The sequence below is a fragment of the Camelus bactrianus genome, chromosome 21 (assembly GCF_048773025.1).
Source record: "Camelus bactrianus isolate YW-2024 breed Bactrian camel chromosome 21, ASM4877302v1, whole genome shotgun sequence".
In the NCBI taxonomy this organism is placed as follows: Eukaryota; Metazoa; Chordata; class Mammalia; order Artiodactyla; family Camelidae; genus Camelus; species Camelus bactrianus.
In genome coordinates, this window is record NC_133559.1 from 14,459,600 (window position 1) to 14,480,620 (window position 21,021).

The window sequence follows — 21,021 nt, forward strand, 5'->3', positions numbered from 1 at the left end:
CAGGCGAGAAAAGTGGGAACTAACTGAGCTGGACTATGGTGTCATTGCACCTTTAAGGACTGGAGACTTGGTATTAGCTCGGCCTCCTTCCCGGCCCACCTCTGAACTCTGATTGACAGGGCGCCGGGCGAGGAGGAGCCGAAGGAGGCCGAGGAGGAGGCGCACGGAGGAAAGTAGGGGAAGGAGGGGGCCCGTCTTTTCTCTGATGGCCAATCAGGGGAGGGGGGCGGGGCTATGGGTGCCCTCCTCCCTCCTCTCCTCCCTCCTTCCCTCCCCCGCCTCCCGGCTTCCCCGCCCCCTCCCCTCTTACCTCTGCCCCCTCCCGTCTCCTCCTTCTCGTCCTCCTCCTCCTTCTACTCCTCCTCCTCCTCCTCCTCTCAGGCTGTGGTTTTTCTGTATATGTTTCTGGAGTCCTGAGCCTGAGCTAAACAAAAGCAGGAGGCTGACGGGGCTGCTGGAGTTTGCAGAGACACGGAGGAGGAGAGAGCCTGTGCTCTGCCTGCCGCCGCGGCTGGGGGAGATCTGGCTTTTGCAACAGCCCACCCCCTTTGAGATCACTCTGGCCCGGAGTGGGGGTGGGGGGCAGCGGGGGGTGGGGGGGGAAAGTTTGCATTGCAATCCCCCTGCCTTCCTCTCCTTTCTCCCGATCAATGCATATTTGCAAAAGGATTAAGCCACAGATTTAAGCGCCGGGAGCCCATTTCTGCCTTGCAAAGGAGACCGGACTGAAAAACCAAAAGCCAGCTCTGATTTCTTTTCGTCAAGTGGGAAGGTGGTTTATTTTTCTTGCTTTTTGGAGTCAACACCCTTCCCCACAAGCCCTTATCCCCACCCTCACCCCGCAACCCCTTCACGCCCCCCTCCCCCTCCCCACTCCCCATCCTCCCACCATCCTCTAAAGAGGCAAAGGGATTTTTTTTTTTCTTTTGGTCTTCTTTTTTCCCCCTTCTCTGTTTATCCTGAAAAGGATTTGAAGACAGCTTGAAGGATAAAAAGCCTTGGTGCTTCCCAGGAGCCGAGCCGAGGAGCAGAAGAGGAAGAGCCGGGGGCTGCCGTTGCCTTTGGAGATGGACGAGCAGCCCAGGCTGATGCATTCCCATGCTGGGGTCGGGATGGCCGGACACCCCGGCCTGTCCCAGCACTTGCAGGATGGGGCCGGAGGGACCGAGGGGGAGGGCGGGAGGAAGCAGGACATTGGAGACATTTTACAGCAAATTATGACCATCACAGACCAGAGTTTGGATGAGGCACAGGCCAGGTGAGATGGAGGCTTTTCTTTTCCTTTCTTGGGGTTTTTTGTTTTTCTCCCTCTCGCAGGGGGAAACAATGGGAACCGAATCACCACAGCGCTTTCTTTTTAAATGTTATTTTTTTTTTCCGTTTTGAAGAGCAACTATATGGCGGAGGAGTAAAATTTGAAGGAGTGTTGTTATCGAAAGTGTAATCTCCCATGCTGTGATGTGGCTGGGTATATCTATAGCTATCTGTATTTATATGTCTATATATATATGCATATATATATAGTGTGTGTGTGTGTGAGAGAGAGAATATAGAGGTAGTCACATACAGCCACACAAACACTTAAGCACGCCGAAAATACTGCCAACTGATCCAAAAGCGGCCCTCGGCACTTTTTACTGCTTTAAAAAAAGTATCAGAGCGAGCACAATTGTCAAGTTTTGAGCAGCATTACATGCCTTCTTGTTGAGGGACTCCATAACATTACAAAATAAAATGTCCCGAGAACACTTGACTTGAAAACGTAGTTGACTCCTTACCTAAATCAGAGACTTTGGATTTTCTTTCTTGACGTACTCCTCTAAAATTAATTTTTGTCTTTTCCCCTTTCTCTCCCAATTAAAAAAAAAAAAAAAAAGAGGCAGGGGAATTCTTTGTCGGTAGTTGTCAGCTATCCGGAAAATATTTTGCATTCATTTAATTGTTTCAAAAAAAAAAGCTGATGGAAAGAAGAGATAATTTTGCTTTTAAACGTATTTGTTAAGGTTTAAGAGACTCATATGTAGTGTAACTTTATTGTCTCTTAATTTGAGTTGGTTTACTAACCTTCCGTGGCACAGAAGGTATGGTCCTTTAAAAAGGGGTGGGGGGACTAAAATCCAGCATGCTCTTTTTTCCCATGCTTCTTTCAGGACCTCTTAGATGCAACTAAAATAGAAATGAACGCAAGTGTGCATTTTATATATTTCAATCCTATAGGACGTGTAGATCTTCATTAAGGAAACAGAATAAAGAAGCTGTGTAGCTTCTCAACTTAATCCACTGCCAGTTCTCCACTCTAGGATTTTACAGTAAATTCTCTTTCAAAATAAAACATAAACTAAATGGCAACCCACCAACTGCCTGCCCAAGGCCGATCTCTAAAGGAAGACTTTAAAAAAAATCTCATGACCCCGTATGTCTTTACAATTACCCAGCTTTGTTAAATCTCAGAAGTAGCTGGTTTTTAAAATCATACATGCACAATTCCCCTGCCTCAGAAGACTTAGTTCTGTGGAGAAGACATCATTATGTGTATTTTTGTCTAAGGGAAACAGGAATTTGAATTGAGAAAATGAGAAACAGCAGTTAAAAGCATGAATGTTACGAATTCCACTCTTATTTTTACTGTAAGCACATGCAACATGTAAACTCAGAAGTACTGAGGTTTTACGGGTGCTCGAAAACTTGGAAAGGTTCAAAGACTGGAACTATGCTATTTTTTTTTTAATAGGGGAAAGTTTTCAAAGATTAATCGGTGCTCTTTTTGAATTTTATTATCCAGACAAAAGCTAACAGATATGGTAAATGGGAGATTTCCCACTGGCAATCTTTCTAAATTGGAAAAGATTTCTCCATTACATTGTTCCAGAAAAATAAACTCAGACATACCAATGAACCGCTTTAATCACAAGTTTGTGCAGTCGAAGGGGCCGGTGAGACTGGAGACTCCCCACTTTTCTGATGTTTTGTCCCGCTCCTTTTTGTCTGACTGAGGACAGCCGTGGCTTGGCGGGTTCCCCCTTTTAATGGCCTAGATGCTGGGAGAGAGCAGACACAACTTGGGGATAAGGACATTTTCTGTTCTCGCTCTCCAACCCCACTCCTCTGCTGTGGGAAGTGCAGTATTTCTGTCAAGCCGTGTGGATTTTTGCTGTTGTTGTTGTTATCTATCTGTTTTTGCTTTGGGGCCTTTATGTAAGAACACAATTAATGAAAACTCTTTTAAAGAGGCCCAGAAAGAGGTCTGTGATACCCTGAAGTCTTTTCCAGCTTTTTTTTTTCACACCCCACCAGAAGAACTAAATCACCACTAAGCTTTTCATTTTGGTTAAACAATGTAACTCAGCAGATACTGTAACTGGTCTTTCCTTTCCTTGGTCAGGTCTTCATAATGTACCCTTGTTAGTTACACAGCGAACCATTAGTGTTTTAGACACAGTGTTGCATGTTTATTTAGATACTCTTGAATTTTGGGCTTATTACTTCTCTGCTGTACAGTATATAAAGCATGCTTCTGGTTTCTGTTTTTCATGAGGATGTGGGTCTATTTTTTTAACTTTCAAAAAGATTAAAAAAGAATTGTATGTTTCTTGAGTGCCAGAGGTTTCCATGTATCTTTCCATGTTAATTTCAGTTAGTAAGCAGAATTCCCTTAACTAATAGCTGATATGATCAGTATTTTGTTTCCAAAACAATATCCTTCTGCTAAGTGCTTCCAGAGTGAAATGAAGGGAAAGGTATTGTTTTGTTCCTCAAGTGCATTCTGAATACAAACACACGTAAGAACCAGGTAGATCACTGATCTAAAAGGCAGAATTGTATTTATTTTTTCCCCAATGGGTGCAAGGTCCTAATTGTAAATAATTGAATTTCAACACCTGCAAATAAACAGTGTGTGCACAAGAGGCATAATGTGAACACAGAGAAATGAATTTATTCCCCATATGGGTATGTTTGCCCCCTGGCAATGCATTTCCATACTCTTTAACTTGGGGACTGAAATTTTATAAATTGACAGTTCTACTCAGAAGACCTTTCAAGCATCTTGTGTTTATGAGAACACAGGGGCATCTGCGGAATGAATTCGAACACATGGATGAATTAAATTTGAAAACACACACACAGACCGAGAAGCAGACAGCTCCTAGGCTGTGGTGGCTGCATAGATTATACAAAACTGTTAACCCATGCATTTGGCTTTGCCGTATTCATTGCCTTGGGTAGGATTGTTGGTTTAAGAATTCCACTTTGATTAAACTACTTATTAAAAAAAAACAACCCAACAAACTCGTCCTAAATGGGCATAATTGAGGGTAGTTCTGTTCTGTAGTTAAATCCCTACTCTCTCCCTGCTAATTAACATGATTTCTTTTTCTATGGCGGGATCCTGTATATTAAGTCATAAAACAATTGAAGCATGCCACTGTTACGCTTGGTATGTAATTTTGGCTAAATGTTCAGATTTTTTTGCCCCTGCGCGTTATCAGCAGTTGGGTCTTGAAAGTCCACCTAAGCTGTTATGTTGTTGTTTCTTTCTTGCAGAAAACATGCTTTAAACTGTCACAGAATGAAGCCGGCCTTGTTTAATGTGCTGTGTGAAATCAAAGAAAAAACAGGTAGGAATGAGATTCCAACATTTAAGCATTTTCTTTGGCCAGTTGACTCACTTAACCAACAATCACGAACCCATTATTTAAATATTAAAATTTCAGAATAGAGGGACTCTCTAGATTGATCGCATGTTCCAAAAGGAAGTCCTAGCAGGCCTGCTTCTTCCTGTAAAAGAAAAGCACCAAGTTTCTTTGACAGGTATTACCAAGCATTACTGGTTTATTTGCCTTCACTCTGTTCCCAGCCTCTTTGAAATTGAGTCTAAGATAGAGGTTTTTCAAGGGAAATTTATAGAATGATGTGCCTTTGGGGGAAAAATATGAAAGTAAAAGTCCATTTCCTGAAGGAATATATTTTGGACCATCTTTAAAACACTATTTTTTTTTTTTTTTTTGGAGTTGGCCAGGTGGGGGGCCAAACTGTTTCAAGTTTCCTTTCCTTTTTTTTCCTTCTAATTATACGAAGCGGCAGACTGGAGGTTCTCACAGAGTGTTGTCAAATGCCTTGGTGGAAAGCGTTACACAACACGAGGTTATCGGTATTTGAGTGCCCTGTGATTTTTATTGCAGGGAGAATCGCTGGGTTTAGGAGAACAGAACGCCACGAGATCACTCATTCTGTTGTTTTTCTACTTTCTAGACCTCCTATCAGTGGACTAACACACTTATAACACATCCCAGGAGGGCATTTAAATTTTAAAGCAACAATTAAAAAATAGCAGTCATCAATCAGAGGTGTTCTTAAACAACAGATGCTCTGGGAAGGACATGGAGCAACATCCTCTTGTTTGTTTATTTTAATCCTTAATTTTCCAAAGTAGGTGAACCTCTCTCCCTTGTCAAAAGAAAAGAGTTGAAAAAGGCAATCTGAAACTGGGGCATAAAGATGAGGAACGAGGGGTGGTTATATAAAGCGGGAGCTTCTGCTGGCCTCTGACTTGCTCGCTCGCTTCCGAGCAGTGCAAAGTACCTGACATCCTATTTATTTATTTATTTTTTACAACAAGGAGTGTAACAGTCAATAATTCATATCTAAACCATATAAGCAAGGGCATGACATGAATGAAAGTGACAATAAATATGATTGCATGCCCGGTTGATATACATTGATAGTTACACATAAAAAAAGGGGGCGGGGAGGGTTGAGGGCACACAGGGTGGCTTTCTTTTTGAGAGCCCTCGGTGTTTTCTCTTTTAAAAAATAAATAGTTTCAAGATGTGACCGTTGATCGAGTATGTAATTACTTGGGTCTGGAAATGTATGTAAAATTAGTATGCAGCTCCTTTGTTGAATGTTATTTGTGTCGTGTATAACATGCCAGACAATGCACCTGAGCAGTGATGTTCGGATCTTTAAGTCTCCCAGGTTGCCTTGCCAAAGCCTAAACTTACTGCAAAGCTGTTAATTGCATTATTTTTAACCATGAGACATCTTTTAAGAAATGTATGGATTATGCATAGAAATATCAATAGGGCTTGTGCAGTTTGTCACACTTTTTAGTTTTTTTTTTTTTTCCTATTAGCCCAGAGCAGGAAACCTCAATGTGTCTATATTTCTTTCTCTTTTTTCATTTTTTTTCTTCCTTCTCATTTTCCTTTTTCCTCTGATGCTCATTTGCTTGGAATATTTGGTTTGTTGGAATTTGTTGCTAATTGAGTACATGTTCCTGCTGATCTCGATTCATCAAATGGAGACTCAAGCTCTAAAGGCATATTTGATAATCCAGACTAAAGAGACTCTGTTTTTAAGGCACTTTATCAGATTTTTTTTTTGTAAGGAAGGCCATCAGGCACTTAAAGGTGTATCGTGGCCAAAGTGTTGAATTCTAGCCTTCTGATTAAACCTTCTAAGGCAGTAGATCAAAGTGGGTGGGGGTGAATAGAGATCCGATTCCTGTGTGGGTGAGAGTTTGCTCCTTATATGAATATTGGCTAAACTATGGTGATAAGAAGCAGTCGTATTGGTCGAAAGAACACTCTAAAGTTATAATTTATTGCTGGAATATAGATACTGTTTTTAAAATTTTCTGTTCCTTAGTGACATGAATGTTTGGAGATTTTTAAAAATCTAAATTAAGGTGTTGTGTGTTGTCTCTCAAATATTATATTTCAAAAAAAGCTTATTTACTATTTATTATTTAATAGTTACTGCAAATTGAACATGTTAAGGATCACTGGCCCCGTGTTAAGAGGGAAATGCGCGCGCGCGCGCGCACACACACACACACACACACACACAGAGTTTTGGATTAAGAGGGCACCTATGGGTGAAAGTGAAAAAAGAAAAAGAAAAAGTAAAAAAGGACAAAAGGCCATTCTCCTTATTCTTCAGCTTGTATATAGGAAAGATTAAGGGGAAGGAAGAAACCTTTCCTGGAATGCTGAGTGTTCCGTGCTATAGGTAGGAGCTAACTGCGGTTTGTTGGAAAGAATTCTTTGATTCTAAAGCATACTTGCTTATTCAAGATCATTCTAACCCTTATTCTATGAGCCAGCATATCTTCCTTGCGGGTGGTGTGTCAGAGACCCAGAAAGTGTCTGTAAGGTTGGAAGAGCTCGGTTTTTTTCCCCTCTTGGTACAGAGCTAGTGAAAAGCTCTCCTGGATGATCAGTTCACGTACATTCTTGCATTATTTGGGGACTTTTCCATTGTTAACTTTCAAGCCCCTCACATGTGATGAGTATTTGAGCTTCTGTCTCCAGCATTGTGGAGGGAGGTTGCTTGATTTCGGGTGGGCTCCGTGTGTTTGTTTGTGTGCCCACACGGAGTTCACACAGCTGGCTCACCTAGGTCTTTACAAGAAAGGCAGGACTCTGATTGGAGCGTGGTGATTGCATTCATTTGTGGCTTTTGCTTTTCTGTTTTTGTTAAGGATTTTAGTTGGAAAACTCAGAAGTAAGTAGGGAAAGTCACGAAATTTGCCTTACCAACCTTTTGGAACTTTTAAAGAAACACGCACACCATAGCACCCAAAGTAAGCAGCACCGTCTAGGTTACAGTTGATTGATAGGTATTTAAGTCAGAAATTACCGTGGGGATATTCGGGGGGAAAAAGAAAAGAACCCATGTGTCTTCTTGTTTCAGAATGTAGGTAAGTTTTTATTTTGATACCTTTTTGCTTTTTTAAAATAAACGCTAAGAAGGGAATGCCTGCAAAATTCTCAGGCAGCAGATCTCAAACAACAGCAAGAAGAATTTTGTCAAGACCTCCAGCCAGTGAATTTCAGAAGTGGCTTTTATCTGCTTGTTCCTTCTGGGAACACAGAGATTTAATAGAGAGTCTTGGGCCATTTAGTATCTCATTTTCTTTTGTTTCTTAAGGACCATGCCTTGTCTTCTGATGTGTTAGCAATAGGCTGGGGTTTGCATTTGTGCAGATGTGGTGGTAGTGGGGTTGACGAGATGGAAGAGGAGGAAAACACTCCAACAGACTGCGTTTCTTAAAAAGACCTCACCTGTATTTTTAAATGTTTCTTGATTTAAAAAAAAAAATTCTGTGTCAGAAATCATGCAGGTTAAAAATTAGGAAAGCGCACCAAAAATATTGGGTGCCATTTACTCTAAGGAGAATATTTATAGATAGTCATGAATAGCTGTAATGGTTGTGAATAGGTTTTAATTTTAGAACATAATAGCTATATATGGTACTTTCCAGCCAATTTTCCTTCGCGCATTATCTGCACTGAAGTTAAATCAAATCACTGAAGGAGGTTAAAAAATTAGTTTTTGCTTTCTTAACACCCTTTTGTTCTCTCTTTTCTTTTTTTTTTCCCTCTATGTTCAATTAACACCCCCATCACACTGTTTTTTTTTTCTTAAGTCTACTACTGTATTTCACTTTTGACACTCTCCGTTATTATTTCTCGCCTGCCACTTCTTTTTAATATAGCAATTACATCATGGGACTTTGACTCCTCTTTATAGCATTAGAGAATAATTTGTCTGTGTGTGTGCATGCACGCGTGTACACGTGTGTGTTTGTATATGTAGGTTGGGGGGGACCCCATGGAAGGAAGCTGTATATTGCAGGGAAATAATTCTGATGGTGTGAAGCCTTAAGCACAGAACAAGAGGGAAATAACTTCAGACCATTTAGAGTTGCCTCTGCTCAGATTCCTTTTGGGGTTGACGTGGCAGAAGTGACTCTTCCTAGAAGTTCGTCTTGAGCAGGCAAATGCACAGACTTTTTCTTGCTGATGAGAGAATTCAAGTATTTGGTCTCTCCTATTTTTTTTTTTTTTTTTTTTGGTGGAAGGGGCCGAGAGAGAGAAGGGAAGCAAATGAAGGGGAGTTGCTTGATTCATTGTCCTTGAACCTCCTTTTCAGGAATGGTGGTGTGTTAGGCAGAAGTCAGGTGACTGTCTAATTGTCTTTACTCTTTATTATAATCTGGATAGAAGCAATAGACCTGTGATAATACGACTCTGGCAGAGACACAAGAGGAGTATATGATGAGAAGTGTCCCGTCTCTCCAGTCACTTTTTGTGGCATCCACTTTTAGAAACGGGCTTGGACCAATTCTGGCACCTGAGAGAGAGGTGTGGAGGAGGGTGCAGCTTGGTCAGACCTACTGGAGAAAGGTCTTTGGAAATTTGATGTTGCTTCTTCCAACAATAGGATGTCTGAGGATTGGGAATGAGAGAGATTTAAATTAAACTGGGAAACCTGGATGAGGATTTATGAGACGGGAAATGCAGGAGAAACTTGTAACCTAGGCACTGGGGGGTGTTGGGAGCTGGGAGGGGTGAGGATGTGGGTCCCCAGGTGGGTGGTGGGCTGAGCTCTGGGCAGAGGAGGGCATTGTCTGCTGGTGTGTTTAGCTCACTGCTGGTGCCAGGTTTCTTTGCCCCAGCGTTCTGCTGACATCTGTGAACTTTTGGTTGCTGTTGTTGGCAAAATTACAAAATTTACCCCCAAACAAGCAAACGATCCAAAACTTAGATATTGAACATGTTTAAACAGGAAATCATTTTGATTTTAATTTAAAGCATAACTGTGGCTTCCTTTGAGACATAGTTTACATGTATGCCTTAGGAAAACAGGCTTAACTGTGGTTTCAGATCTCTTTTAGATGGATGCTGCTATGGTCGGAATTTGGGGTAGTGATTCTAAATATACTTTTATTCCTTTTCTTTTTATAAAATAAATTTACTGGAAACACTGCATGATAGAGGCAGTGTCCCAGGTGCAGCTCCCAAAGACAGCTCTTTCTCATTGTCATATGCCCCTGGGAGCACCCGTCCATTTGCACCGCCATTTCAGCCTGGGTTAGAGGAATATAATAATTCTGGCTCCACCTTGCCCCTTACCTGAGATGCTGAGGTGAGGTTAAAGGAATGTAGTAATTGATGAATAAAATAAGCAGAGGATTAATGAGTGGTTTGCAAAAGTGTTTAGAGCTCCCTGGGTGATACAGATGAACGATGTGGTGTTTTCTATAAGGAATTATCTCAGGATCCATATTCTGATCCATTTCATAGGATGTCATTATGTTAACTCTTTCTGTGAGTCTGTAATTAAGTAGTGAGGTAGTAGTGTCTCATGAGGAGAGTTCTCTGGTGGAATCTTTTGCTTCATCTGCATCTTAGCGATGTTACTTCTTAAAACTTGGCAGAGTGATTTCCAGAATTAAAAAAAAAAAGTATACAGGTATAGACTGTCACAGGATTATAAAACCTGTCTTCCTTCATGGCAGAATAAGGTCAATAGTGACTTCCCAGAATGTCTTCTTACCTCTGACAGTTCAGTTTCAGTCTCTCAATTATTGGTAGGAATCAAGATTTCAATGGGTGGAAAAATTCATCATTTTTAGTTTAGATCATGGTTTCAACTATATCTCCCATTGACACTCTGTCATTAAGTGGATCCTGGGACAAGTCCTTCATATCTGTAAGAGTTCTGGACCTACCACTAAGTAGTTATAAGATGACAGGCAAATAGCTTAAATACTTTTAGAACTAATTATAATAGTAGTGGTTAAGGATTTGGTCTCTGAAGCTGCACAGCCTGGGTTTGTATCCCAGATCTCCTATTTTTTTTTTTTTTTTTTTTTAGCTGTGTGACCTAATTCAATTTACCCAACCTCTCTGTGCCTCATATTCTCCGAAAAAATAAAGATAATAATGGTAACCTATCTTAGAGGGTTGTTGTGAGGATTAAATGAGGTAATACATGTAAATTATAGTGCCTGGCATAAACAGTCCATAACTGTTAGCTTTTATTATTTCTGGCCCTGTTTTTTAATATGAAAAAGAGAGGCTTGCACCAGATGGTCCCTAAAGACCAAGCCAACTCCAAGACTCTGTGATTCTCTGCTGAAAAGAGAAAAATAGTGCTGAATTTAAGATTTGTTTTCTTCTGTTTCTCTTGCCATTCTCTTAAAGTGAGAATGAGTTATATCTGGCCAAAAAGCTGGACGAGATTGGAAGAAGAGGGGAAAAAAGAATGAGTATGAGCAAAGACAAAGGTTTTTAATTATCTACAGACTAGACAACAACCACCTGGAAAGCTTGAACGGCATATATTAGTGATGGTGTTCCGTCAGCCTCTGCAAGTGGAGATATTATGTAATCATAGTTAAAAATATTTTCCCTTTGAAAACACATACGCTCATCCATTCAACTCACAAAGTTTCAAAGCAGGACGAGTAACATAAAGTACATTTAGGGCAACCTGACCTCTTCCTGTCTTTCTAATAGGTTCCTTCTTCAGGAAAAATGCTAGTGTTGTCATCATGACCGCCTTGATATATAGTAGATTTGTTCTTTTTATTGCTTTTTTATGGCTTTCTTGAGATATAGTTCCTATACCATGAAATTCACCTATTTACAGTTTATAGTTCAGTGATTGAATATATTCACAAAATTGTGCAACCATCAACACAACCTAAGTTTAGAATATTTTAATCACCCCCTACAAAAAACCCTGTAGTCGTCACCAGTCAGTTCGTATTTCTCCCTTTGCCTACCGCCTACTGATCACTAATCTCTGTCTGTATGGATTTGCCTATTCTGGACATTTCACATAAATGGAATCATATGATACATGGTTTATTACTAGTTTCTTTCACTTAGCATAATGTTTGTAAAGCTCACTGTACAGGTATAGACTGTCACAGGATTATAAAATCTATGGAAACTTCATTCCTTTTTATAGCCAAATAATATTCTGTTGTATGGACATACCACATTCTGTTTATCCACTAATCAGTTGATGGATGTTTAGATTGTTTTCATATATTGTTGCTGCTATGAACGTTTGCATAGAAGGTTTGTGTGGACGTGTTTTTATTTCTCTGGATATATACCTAGGAGTGGAATGCTGGATCATATGGTAACTCTCTCTTTTGAGGAACTGCCAAACTACCAGAGGGGCCATAGTAGGCCTATTAGGTCTTAATGTAAATGACACTAAATTTGGTCTTCAGGGCTCTTAGCATTTCATTTTTTTTAGCCTTTTTCTTCAATCACTGATCTTTTTTCTCTTTTGTGTTTAGGGGTTGACTGTATTTTTTGTTTTTAATCAATACCTACTCTAAGAAAAAAATTTTTTGATACATTTATTTGGCTTGAAGTGTGCATGATCAGGATTTATGTGAAACCTCTCTCAGAGCTATGTGCATTTTAAAGAGGAAAAAAATAGTAATTCAAAGGAATGAATCTCTACTGCTGGAATATCAGGTGTCAGTTTCCTGGAGAGGAAGACCTTTGCCAAAAAGATCGGATAGTTTTTTTATTTTTATTTTATTTTATTATTATTTTTTTAATTGAGTTATAGTCAGTTTACAATGCTGTGTCTGGACAGTTTTTTAAATAGTCATCTAGTGTGATAGAGAGAGCATGGACTCTTGAGGCAAACCACCCTGGATTCAAATCCTCACCGGTTGTGTAACATTAGTAAATTGATTTAACAGAGCTTCAGTTTCTTCATCCTTGCAGTAAAGATAATAATACTACATAGGGTTGCTTCAAGGACTAAACAGACTAGTAATATAAAGCACGTGGTTTCCTGGGTGTGCTCAATAAATGGCAAGTACTATTATTTTTCCAAAACCGCGTGACAGAGTGTCGGCCACTCATCTCAGTACTTTGACCCTGTCTATTCAGGTTGAGGTTTCTACTGGCCATTAGTTTCAGAGGCTCACCGAAATGCTCCTGACCGTGCTTTCAAAATGCTTTAAATGGCCTTCTATACGAGAGGGGGGAAAAAGTCTGATGCAAAGCTCAGCAAGAAGGTACCCCAACACTCCTGCATCTCTTTTCCTTCAGTCCCAGAGTTCAAGGGAGAGAATCCCATAGAACCGTGCTGTGCAGTGAACACGGGTCATTTCAGATTTAATGTTTAAAATTTTCTGGTAGCACGTTGAAAAAAAATAAAAAAGGAACAGGTGAAATTAATTTTCATAACACATTTTATTTAAATCCCAATGTGTCTAAAATATTTCAACACCTGGTCAAGACAAAACTTATTGAGATACTTTACATTTTGGGGGGATTAAAACTTTGAAATCTATTGTGTAGTTTACATTTGCAGCACACCTTCATTTTGGACCAGCCGTACTTGAAGGGCTCAGTGGCCACATGTGGCTAGTGTCCTCCATATTGGACAGCATGGTTGTAGAATGACTGTCCTGGCATCACCTTTGTCTTGTTGCTAGTGTCCTCCATATTGGACAGCATGGTCGTAGAATGACTGTCCTGGCATCACCTTTGTCTTGTTCCTTTTTGGGGCATAGTTTTCACGCTCTGAGGAAGATGCAGGGTTGTTCCCTACTCAGACTCGACCTGGTAGTTGTGTAGCAGTTGAAACTGGTTCTTGATGGATAGCCATGCTCCAGAATAAAGCCTATCTAAGGCGTCTCCTTCTGGCAGGGAAGGTCCCACTACTGGGAGCAAGGATGAGGTGGTTCCCCTTTACCTCCTTCTATTTTTTTTTTTTTTTTTTACTTCTTTATTTCCCTAACTCCTTGTTTTAGGATTTGATTCCTTATCCTGAACAAAATCTGAAATGTTCCCTAAAATAGGATGGGTAGATGGAAGCAGCCACCCTGTTTTGTACAGCTAGAATACAATGGGACAAGTACAGAGAATTCCACGGTGAGACAAAAGTTTGCTGGACCCTGAGTCAAGGTTCTGAGGCTACCGCTGCCTGCCTCCAAGTGACTGTGTTATTTTGAGAATGCCATTTAGCTTCTTGGTCTCAGGTTTCTACATCCATAGGAAGGGCAACTCCATAGAGCCATGGGTCTGATCCCACCTTTCAGGGGTCCTCATCTCCATCATGATCCCCACTCAGGCCTGGATAGATAGCACAGAAGGCAGGTGGAGCATTTAGAAAAGAATTCTTTTTTCATTGTTAGGGCCTTTCTAATTTTTCCTGTGACTCCCTTTTATTTTTTCTAGACAGTCATGTAAAACTGGTTATGGTGGTGTTCAAGCTACCTCCATCAATCAAGCTGAGTTGGAGAAGGCAAAGTGGGAGAGGGAAAAAAAAAATTAGAGATTTTTTTTTTCTTTTTTAAATCAAAGCATTCAGCATCACATTTACAAGGCCAGTTGGAGGCCAGTCTCAGTTTCATCCACCTTGTTGACTCCATGACTGAATGCAAGTAATGTTTCCTTTGCATCCTATCTGTTTGTAGCTGTTGGATTCTAGACTGCAAATTGCTTTTGGAAAGTACAAAGATTTATGGTAGCAGGCTTGGAAGTGCAGTCTCTGCCTTTGCCAGTTCATATGGTGCAGCCCTGGAAGTCAGGAAACTTGCGTTTGGTTTTCACCTTACAATTGTGGACAGTTGCTTGTTGACAGTGTGCCTCCGCTGAAATACTACAGTAATGTCTGTTTCCCACCTACCTGTCAGTGGGGCTTCTAGAAACTTAAAAGTGGAGGATATTTAGAAAGATGTTTGACTTTCCTTAAGAAAAGGTGGTTCAGTAAGTGTGAGAGTAAAGTTCCCTCTATTTGTCTGGCTTTGAGACAGGGTTGAATCTGCCAGTAGGTCAAAGGAATACATTTACCTAGTGGCCTGTGCTGGTCGGGCTAAGAGAGAGCAGCTAATGGGTCATTTTCCAGAGGGCTTTAGGTGAGTTGAGCCTGAGTGTTGTCACTTTAAGACAATCCTCCTTATAATTTACCATTGTTAAAAAGATGCAAAGTTTGCTTTTATCTTTTATCCCTAACAAAGAATGCCTCTCAGAGACCCTGATGATAAGCCCAGCATACATCCATTCTGAAAGGCTCTCCATGGAGATGAGGGTGTAGATGTTAATTCCTCTCTACCGAATTTGCATGTAGGGGCTTTGGGACCCTGCATCCTGCTTACACTAATAAACATTTAAAAACAAAGCGCGGGCAACACAGACACAGCGTTCCTTTGTGTGGCCTCCTTACCGGGGTGCCTGTAATCCCTCACCCTTTGCGAGGGGAGTGCGTGGGTGGGTGCGGGTGGGTGGTGACGCTGTGCGCAGCACCGGGTATAAAAGGCCGGAGAAGTAACCACATCCTGTGAGGAATAAATTAAGGCAGCATTGTCCCGAGGCCAATCAAAGGCGAAAGGAAAACAAAATTAACCACAAAAAAAAGTCGAGAGATGAGAGAGCGTGTTTGCTTCGATCAGGTGGAAAAGAGAAATCAGAGGCGTTGGGAAGGAGTTTAAGGGGCTGCATCACGAAATAAAACTTTGGGAACTTAAGACTAGCCTAAGAAACCGGGAGGAGCCGGGGAGCGAGCCACATGGCCTTGTGCTGAGATGAGAGGCCCCTTTCAGACAGGATCGAAATGCTGCGAGCCGGGCCTGGGTAGACGGGCGCCTGCGTCTTGCGGCAGCACCCCGCACAATTAGCCTTTGAGGGGCTGGGGCTCTGGGGGCCGCAAAGCCCCCTCGCATGCCGGTGACCTCACCACCGGGCTGATGCTGATGCAGATGCACGCGGCGTCCGGATGCTGGGCAGCTTCGGCCGCCGAATTCGCGTCCACACGGCCCGGGCCTCCGCTGCGCCCTGCGGAGCTGCGCGCCCTGGGCCGGGAACCGCCGCCCCGCGCAAAGCCGAACCCCTGGCGCAGGCTGCTCGCGCGCCGCCTGGGAAGCCGAGGGTCCCCACAGTGTCTTCACCGATTCCCTCCTCTTTGGCTCCCTAGGCTCCCTCCCTCCCCAGCCACCTCCTCCTCCCTGGCAGACCTCACTCCCTAATTTCCCAGAGGGTGCTAGGAGAGGACCCCCCACCCCCAGGGGGAAAGCGCTCCGGAGCCATCCTTCCTTTATTAAACACCTGTCAGTCCGGGCTTGGGAGCTCACAGCACAGCCATAGCAATCGAGCCTCCAGTGAGGAGCCAGGGTGCGTGCGGGTGATCTGTACCCAGGGAGCCAGGCGCGGGGTCTGTGCCCGCACGCCGCATTTTCCGTATGCAAAGTGGCCGTGCAGTGCAGACATTGGTGGTGGTGGTTTTGCATACAGAAGTGAAATTCAGAAGGCAGCGTGTAGGCACGTGGGTGAGTGTGTGTGTGTGCGCGCTTGTGCGCGAGGGCTCACACGCACACATCTTAATTCGCAGCCCCTTGCTTGGTTGGCTCTGCATTGTTTCCTCTCTATTCAATAAATATTCCAGGTGATGCTTTATGGTATTGAATCAAATAACATAATCTTAAGTTACTGCCGAAACCCTCCCATCTTCTCTCCCTCTCTCAGCTCTTACAGGGAGCCCATCGTCTTCCCCTGGGGAGATTTTTAACCCAAAGAACCTTGATGTACCTTAAACAGCACTGACATTTGTTTTCTTTAAGCTTGGTCTGATTTCTTTAACACTTGAGGAAGGTTGGGGGCCTTCCCACATACATACTTTCTTATATCGCGGCTTGTCTCAGAGGAAGGCCTTAAGGGGCCTCAAGCTGCCTTCTTTTTGCAAGTCTTCTGAAAATAATAGCACACGTAATATCCTATGATGGAAAAGAATCTGAAAAAGAATATATATATGTATGTATATATGTAACTGAGTCACTATGCTGTGCACCCGAAACTCACACAACACTGTAAATCAACTCTACTTAAATTAAAAAAAAAAAAGTCTTTTGAAAATGAAGAATTGATTTGAGTAGTTTGCCCCCTCCGACCCATACCCACATAGTTGCCTCCCCTCCCCCACGGAGCTTGCTGGAGCCAAGGCAGGAAGGGGCTGTCATCATGTTCTGGGCTAAGCCTTATTACTTTATTTTTCTTCTTAGAAAGTTACACTAGGAAAGATGTTCTTGATGTGTGATTATTATTCTTAAATGGATTCTTGTGCTTTCCTATCATGGCTCTGTTACAGCCTCATAGGGTGACCACCAGGTCCCACCATAGACCCTCCAGAAACTTTCTATTGAATGAACGTGGGAGAGCTGGAAGTCAGAAAGGTTGAATTCCCTCATTACTTTGAAAAATCGATGAATTAATTCTCTCTATAAATTTCCACCAGCCCAGTCCCTGATCCACCAGCTGAAGAATGAGACCCATTATTAATTTCACAAAGGCGAGTTTCTCATCCCAGTAACTCTGGGGGAGAGGATGGAAGGGTTATGATAAAGGTTGAGAGTTAACATGTTACTTGTGGCTGTTAGAGATGTTATAGCAAAAATATAAGAACAGCAATGCTGATACCAGCAATGGGGGTGATAAAGAGCGAAAATAATTGCGTCCCCCTGTTCCTGATTTGGACGCTGCTGCCTCCTACTCATTTACCATTACTGAGTCTTCCCGTTTTAGGCATTTCAGGCTGGGATGTCTTGGATGTGGATTACCTTCCTAGAGACTTACATGAAAGAGAGAATCTCTTTAATGGCTTCTATTTGGTTGCAAAGATTGGTTGCAAAGATTGGTTGTCTTGTCAAGAACCCATTAGAATATATCTTCCCCTCACTTACAGTGTCACCTCCTGAGTGCTGGCCTTCATAAGCGGGGGCCATAGAAGCTGAACTGTTTTTAAGTAAGTTTCACCAAATATTTTTGAACGCCATCATTTCTGGAGATAGTGGGCAAAACTCTTAGGTCCCGCAGGTGGAAAAGTGAAAAAGTTAAAAGTGAAATTCGTGTCCTGGTCAGGTTTACCTTTTTCAACGCCGGTTAGACATGTTATTTTAGACCCTCTGTAGGGCAGGATGAAATTGCAGAGTTTGAATTCAATTTTGGCCCCTTTGTTGCTCTAGCAAATATTTATGAAGCTTCTCTGGATGAGGCATGAAAGACACTGAAGAACAGTGCCAGTGGTGGCCCTTACCCTCAAGGAGCTTATAGTCCAATAAGGGGCTGGAATCATGGTCATGATTTTTGTAACACAGGCAGCTGACTTGCTCCCAAAGCCCTGAGCCCAAGACAGGACCGTGTTCCTTAGGGCCCGGAGTGTGGCTGAGGAGGTCATTCTGAGCCAAAGTTCATGAACACGCAGTGTGGTGTGCATGCTTTCTGCGATTCAAAGCCTGCTGAGTTTTACTCTGGCAGCCTGAGAAATGTTCTGTGTTTGAGTCCTTGTATCGCTGGCCTTCTTGCCTTCCCCTAAACACTGCATGTGCTTTCCTTTCCTTTCTGCCTCCCCTTTTGCTCTTTTGTTCCTTTCCTCCCCTTTACTGGGGCCTCCCCTCCCCTAGTACCCCCCCCAAATCGCTATTTGCCCAACTTGTGACCTGAGACCACTTGGCATTTCCCTGGGATGGCTGGAATTTACCGCCCGCTGAAGAGGCATCTGTGACATTTGCTCACCTGGGCGGCTTAAGCTACATGGTCTGCGTTGAGGGACCGCTGAGAGGAAGTGTGAAATTTACCTCTGGTAATTTACAAGGGTTCTTACCAGCAGGGAGACAAACAAGGATGCTTTCGAGAAGCGGGAATTAATGTTTATCAGGGTACACATATATAGTTATAGATATTCATACACACATTTATTATGTATTCAATCAATGCATGGAGACAATTTGTGCATTATCTGTCATTCTCTAGTCATTATTTTAACAAATTAAATTTTCATGGTTAGCTTCATCTTTCACACTCACACCCTCCCCTTCCATGGCTCCCTTCTTTCTTCCTCTCCCTCCCTGCTGGTAGAAAACACTGGGTTAACTAAACGCTCTTTGAGGCCTCGTGCCATTAGACCTACTGTCTCCTTAAGGTTTAAAAGACAACGGTGACGACTTTCTCATAGTGGCCAGCCCAGCCGTTCTGCTCGTAAGGAAATAGCTGCTTGTCTCTTTGGATCAGACTGGTCTAGGAGCTCGTTCAATCCAGTTACTGGGACAGGCCAGCCCTGGAGGCTTCTCCGGCTCTTGGAACACACAGACGCACAGTCTGTCTGTCCTGGCTGTCAGCCGAGGACGGGAGGCAGGCGGTGTAGATGGTTAAGCTGTTACTTTATACTCATGTTTACCCTGTCCAAGTGATTTGAAGGGAAGAGTGCTCTGGGCCCCAGGCTGGGAGAAGAGTGGTGGTGGGTCATCTTAGCAAGAAGCTGAACGGAAAATGTCAGTGGAAGCGATGCCCCCTCTTCCCTTTGGAGCAGGGAATCCTTCTGCCCACAAGTAATAACAGTTAATGCACAGAGCACTTATACCGTGTGGCACTACTGTTATTTACCCAATTTTTAAGATGAGGAAACTGAGAGAGGTTAATGAACTTCCCTAAAGTCACGCAGTTCTTGAAAGGCTACATTGGGACAGATTTGATTCAGGAAGTTCTACTAAATGTAGATTTTTTTTTTTTTTTAACAAAAATCTTCATTCCCGGTGAGTGACAGCCCTTCAGCTTGTGATTCTTCCCAGAAAATCCCATGGAATCCTCCTCAGTTGTCCAAATAACAAATCATTTGGCTCTGCCCACTTCTGGTCCTGTTTCTCAGGTACATGAACTTAATTATCTCTTGGCTGTGGTTGACTGTAAAACATAAGTAAAAGGAGATAAGTCCAAAATTCTCCTTGGGCCTGTTTCCTGATTTTTATTAGGCCTCTGCCTCTTTGTTTTTTAGAATGTACATGATTTCTTTCAGGTAGACCATGAGTTATTTTTCATAGATGGTCTAGAGCTTGAATGCCATATGTATATATAGTATATACATATTTTATGTATACGTGTGTGTATATACATCACCCTTTCTCCTTCCTTCTCAGAAGCCTGGGACTCGGGAACTTAACGCAGGGCACAGTCTCTTGTTCTTGCGCACCCTTCCTGGTTCTGCCGTCCTCTGTCACACCTCTGTGCACGGCCACACGCCCGCTTGGGACACTCAGATGATTCTACACAGTGTGGATGGAAGCTTCCTGGGTGAGACCAGAGAGTCTCATCTGCTCAGTTGCAGAGCCACTCTTGTCAGGATGGCATGTTGGGCAGCTCCTGGTTTTGATAAGTGGGTGTTCTCAGTCTTGAGGAGGGGACAGCTGCCTCCCAGGGAGCGGGGCCGCCCAGAGGGCAGCCTGGTGTCCAGGACCTGGGTGGAGATGAAGTCTGGGGATGGGCCTGGATGGTGATGGGTGTAAGGCATGTTATCTTCACATCACCCCAGGGGTTAGAAGGGGAAAAAAAAAGAATTCAAGGTATCCTGTGTTTAAATTTATTGTTCAGAAAACAGTATAATGCCAGGAAGACCTTAATAAAGAAAATTTTATGAAAGAAAACAAATTCACCTTTAATCATACTGCCCTAGCTCAGTATCTATTATAATCCCCCCACCATGTTTCGATTTCCTTCCTGTCATTTTCCTTCTGGCCGTATGAATTTTCCATTTCTTGGAGATGACTGTATACTCAGGGATGAAATTTTCTTCTGTTTATCAACAGTACCTTTTATGTGTTTTATTTACGTGTCTATTGCTCATCTCATTTCAAAGAGGAATTCAAGCAGTTTGCCAAAAGGTGCAAGCGAAATGAAGAGATTTGCTAAAGAAATGAGGAAATTAGAAGAGAAGATTAAGGTAGGAAAATAAAAATGCAAGGGAGCGTTAGTATGTAAAATTGCAGACAGAAGAGCCTTTCCTCATTGTGGCCTTCCCAGTCCTTTTGCTGGTAAGGAAATTGCTTCCTGACTCTGGATCAAACTGGACTTAGGACCTTGTTTCAGTCCAGAGCCTGTAGAGTTTGGCTACAGATTTGACTGTCTGCTTCCTGGTAGCAAAAGCAAAAAGGGAAAAAGGATCAGTTTCAAATTTCAAAGCATTTAGAATTGGAAGTGAATCAGTTGTTGACTGCATGTAAAACTTCCCCCATAGTTTCTAATAAGAAGATGTGAAATGATATGATAGACATTGTCCTCAACATGATAAACAAGGCATTATATTTCATATTTTATTGTAGCCCTTTATATATAATGTCCCTTAGCACTCATCAAATTTTATTATAATTATTGGTTTACAATCTGACTCCCTCATTAGACTAATGAGTTTCTGGAAAATAGTGATAAA

At 42.3% G+C, this 21,021-nt stretch overlaps 1 protein-coding gene across 6 annotated transcripts in view; it reads left to right on the forward strand.

The window, feature by feature from the left end:
- Nucleotides 1–354: 354 nt before the first annotated feature.
- Nucleotides 355–21,021, forward strand: part of PBX1 (PBX homeobox 1) — a 316,263-nt gene continuing 295,596 nt past the window's right edge. Inside the window, exons 1-3 of one of the 6 annotated variants that reach the window (XM_074349736.1) lie at nucleotides 361–772; nucleotides 968–1,258; nucleotides 4,543–4,616. In XM_074349736.1, the coding sequence (XP_074205837.1) occupies nucleotides 1,068–1,258; nucleotides 4,543–4,616 (265 nt within the window). In that variant the 5' untranslated portion in view covers nucleotides 361–772; nucleotides 968–1,067. Of the gene's footprint in view, nucleotides 1,259–4,542; nucleotides 4,617–21,021 lie in introns of all 6 variants that reach the window. The other 5 variants (XM_074349737.1, XM_074349735.1, XM_074349740.1 and 2 more) reach the window with 5 other exon arrangements.